Source organism: Neltuma alba, unplaced genomic scaffold, assembly GCF_004799145.2.
Source record: "Neltuma alba isolate B1F8T4 unplaced genomic scaffold, ASM479914v2 tig00007166_pilon, whole genome shotgun sequence".
Taxonomy (NCBI): domain Eukaryota; kingdom Viridiplantae; phylum Streptophyta; class Magnoliopsida; order Fabales; family Fabaceae; genus Neltuma; species Neltuma alba.
The window spans coordinates 1-4,215 of record NW_021634695.1 but is presented as its reverse complement, the minus strand read 5'-3'; the positions used below and the strand labels follow the sequence as shown (position 1 = coordinate 4,215).

Sequence of the window (4,215 nt, the reverse complement as noted above, 5' to 3'; positions counted from 1 at the left end):
AAAACCCCAATCCACTTTGTCTATCATATTTATACACTTTTTTTTAAAGTAGCCTTTCTAACAATGATAGTTTTAGTCAATACACTTGATTAATAAGGATATTTTAGGAAAGACAACACCTATTTAGGACAAATAACTAACTCAACTTACTTTCTTAATCTCCTCAAATTAGTCAACTGGCTCTTATAATTAGGACTGGAGGTAGTATATAATTTACGATACAAATTGTATTATTAATTAGATTTTTGTATTTAGAACTCAATGTATGTTTGCTATTATTGATTTGTCCGAGTCAGCATCTTTTTTCCTCAGCCAACATTCCGACAAAACTCAGCATATCATCCACCAAGAACATGTTTGGAATCTCGCATAGCATTTACATGGTTCCAAACGTAGCCTGCATTGTGTGTTTGGAACCAAGTGAAACCTGGATTGCCCGGGCCCAATGTGGCCATCACAAGTTTTGCTCGCAATCTCAGGCCGAACCGCTTGCTGGTTTCCGACTACTTGATCCCTTCAATAGACATTCTGTTTATATTCTATGATTGTATTCTCAGAAGTCAACAGGTCAACAAGTTACCCATTTTCTAATTGTTCTTATTAATCCCAACTCTCCAACCCCCATAATTTGCTTTATCCATCGCCTACTCCTTTTCTTGGGTTCACAGTTTGTTAATTACCATCAGAAAGCTTGCCAACGAATGTCGTCCTGGCTGAGGTCTGTAGTGAGTTATGCTGACTCCGTCGTTCAACATGCCGGCCAAGCCGTTGCCGAGGGTGCTAAAGTTCTGGAAGATCGCATTGTAATGCCCTATAATCTATCTCTTTGGTCTTTCTTATTATTTTCATTAATTCTTAGATTTTCTTACAATAAACATAGTAAATTATTATCCCCCTTTTACTTTTACTTTCGAAAATTAGCAAATGCCGAATTCATCCATAGATACGACGAATTCGTTGTAGTGTAGGTGATTTGGTGATTTTGGAAGCCAAATTGACTGAGTTGTTAATTTTGAGGACTAACTCATGCATGGGAGTAGTGTTTAGTAATTTTGTTTTCGCTCTCTTCTCATGGCGGCGTTGTTCTCAAATTAGGTTTTGCTATCTTTGTTTAATTTTCAATTAGAAATGTTTTTGTTAACCACATTTTGGGCAGTATTGGGTTCTATTATTAATTCTTAAAAAGTGTGATATTATTAACCGGGTTAACTGTTCGTTTTCCTCTTCTTCGTTTGGTTGATTGGCCACTCACTCTACAACTTCAAGCTCATAACATACAAGAAGGATAGTTTACAAGTTTGGCAGCTTGCCGCTTAAACGTTTATTGAGATGTTTACAATTTTGGCAACTTGCTTTCCAAAGGAAGTTTTGACTCTGAAGTCACCGTTAGTAGGCTAGTTTGCTCAGAAATATCCTATTTTTCTTAACTAGCCAGCAGAGGGGTTGCGATAGTGTTTCCTACTTATCAGTTCTCCCAGAGGAACGCACTGTTTAATTTTCCCTTGTTGTGATATGAATTGTCACATTCAGGATAACAATGAGAGATAAGGCGGCTTGTGCACAGTGAACTCTCACACACATTGTTTTTTAATTTATAGTAATATGAAGCTATGCATTGAGTATAAGATATGCTCTAAGATATTGATAAAGGTTAACTAAGATTCCTAAACAACAGTAAGCTCTTGGAATAATAAATCCCTAATTCTTTTAGAAGTTTCACTTGGATAGGTTTCTCGGCATTTGTATTCTTATTCTTTTTAGGGAATAGGATCGAGTCTTCTTTCTACCCATGTTGTAGTTTCCCAGCATTTTATGACAACATTTTGCAAGGAGTTTAGAAGTTCTTTGGATTGCAAATTAAATACTCAAACTGCCTGAAGATTCCATAAAACCTGGACTATCTAGTTCTAATTTTAATGCCGTATTCACAACGGTATTTGATGTTCTTTGATGTCAAGATGATTTGACCATGAAGGTCATATTAGATGCTTTGGTTAATTTGATCTCTAAATCTTGGGTTTTCTTGCAGGCTGGTCAAAATTTCAGAAGTGTTAAGAAGACAGTCGAGAGATTGGAAGAAGCTGCTACTTGCTATCAGGGCCCTGAAAGAGTACAATTGCTTAAAAGATGGTTAGTTTTGCTTAAAGAGGTTGAGGAAATGTCTACTGCTTTGGATGAAGATAAAGAGAAGACCCTTGAGAAGCACTTTGCTGTTGACAAAGCAAAGGAGAATTTGAGGAAACCATCTATGGTAAATAAAAGTTTTGTATTCAAGGCATGATTTATTTTAATCTAACTGAATTTTACTTATTACACTCTCCTCAATTTACCTGACTTTTGGAGTGTTAATGATCATGTGGTGTCTGAAAGCATGGTATGCTAGAGTTTCTAATTTGCTGAGACAGAGTCTAGCCTAGAAGTCTTTTCTAAGACTGCTTGTTTTTCCTAATTCCTGATAGTGCTGTTGTTTACTCAAAAGCTTTACGTGTTTGTGTTACACTATAATGGAATTCATTGACAGTTTGCTTCTTTTTTGTCATTCAATAGGAATAGGTTTTTCTCTTTCTTCAGTATTGTGTGGGAGCGGTTGTATTCTGTTGCCATGAACTTCATGGTATTGTTTCTAAATTACATCAATCATGGCTTCTTTCATTTTTCCCCCAAATACGGACTGATTGACTCTTAGACTCTAGAGTTCATACTACGATTTTATGGAGTCTGTTGGATGTCTTGTCTTGATCACAGCACTTGTTCCCTGGAAGAACCTGCTCAGTGTTAAAATATTAATGTAAATGACTAATTGAGCATGCAGAATTCAGATATGTGAATCATTGATGTGGGGCCAGAGAGAAAAGGGTTGGAGATAATGGGAAGAGGAGAAAGAGACAGAATATAAAAAAAGAGGATCGGTAGTCTTAATGTGAAAACAGTCTGTCAATTCTACAGCAAAGGCCTTTAAACGGATCTCAACAAATGATCGCTTTTTTTTGGGGGGGGGGGGGACAAATACAATGAGGTAACTCCATAATTCAATACATAATAGAAGTCTAGAAATATGTTGCAAAGACTGGGTTGGGAGAGGTTTCCCTGAGTTCTCCAATATACATTCTCCTATTTGAAGGTATTGCAGAGGGAAAGAACTCAACGAAATGATACTTTTATGGGTTGTATCAGAGTTTCAATTGAATCCTATTTTCTATGCCATCAAATCAGAAGATACTTTGATTATCATTATGCATAATTAGTGATTCCTAATTGGTGAAGGATCATTATATGCATAATGATTTCTTGTAATTGATATGGATGGTTTTGATTTTTTTGATGTATTTTTTTTAATATTGATTATAAAAGTATCCTTTTGTATGAGCTCTTTGTGATTGTTCTATTAATGCTATTGATCAGGTTTTGTATTATGATGCTGATGTTGGAGGTGAACCATTAAATTTCCGTGACGTTTTCATTCGAAGTCATTCTTTGGAGGGTATTATATTATCAATGGTATGTATAACGATGTGACTCTCAGCTATTTGTGTAAAATTGTGCTGAGTTGTAAAATTTTGCAAAATGGTTGATTATCACCTTATATGTTCCTATGTCCTCAAAAAAATGGAGAGTAACATTTTGTAACTTTCCTGATTCTTGAAGTTTCTCTTTTCCATATTTTAAGAGAGTTTTTTGACCCTTCCTGGTAGAATGGTGCTATCCAGCCACTTTCTTAAGATCTGTTCATGGATATGGTTTAATGTGTATTATGTGCTTACTCATTAATGTTAGGGCCATTTCGCCTACCTAATGATCTGAGCTCCTTCATCCTTGTGAAATGACAACCCACTGTTAGAATGGTTAATATGGAGGCCAGACACAGACTTGCAAACGTCAACACAGAAGTTACTTTCTTAATTTCTATTTTTTTAAAAAAGAAGGAAATAACTTTCTTGAATTTTGCCTATCCTCAAGAACTATAAGAATTGTATCATCCATGGCCTGCAGGAGAGAAACCTTGATCTCTCCAGCCCAAGCAACAAACCTCATGCAGTCCCTCTTTCCCCTTAGCAAATGTACAAAAATGTAACCCAACAACGGGGTCAAACATGAGGACAAGCTAGAAAGAGGTCCAGCTTTCTGGTACTCTTCAAATTAGCCGTCTTGTTTTTTGTGTCTGCTAAAAGCCAGTCATGTGAAACTACCCTGTTAACTAAACTGTTTGAATGATTT

At 36.0% G+C, this 4,215-nt stretch overlaps 1 protein-coding gene across 1 annotated transcript; it reads left to right on the top strand.

Moving 5' to 3' along the window:
* Positions 1–540: 540 nt before the first annotated feature.
* LOC114751936 (uncharacterized) lies at positions 541–3,498 on the top strand (the record flags this gene model as incomplete). Its single annotated transcript, XM_028940639.1, has 4 exons — positions 541–567; positions 669–803; positions 2,030–2,251; positions 3,403–3,498. Coding segments are annotated over exons 2-4 (420 nt in total), but the record flags the coding sequence as incomplete, so codon positions are not given.
* Between the last annotated feature and the right edge of the window lie 717 nt (positions 3,499–4,215).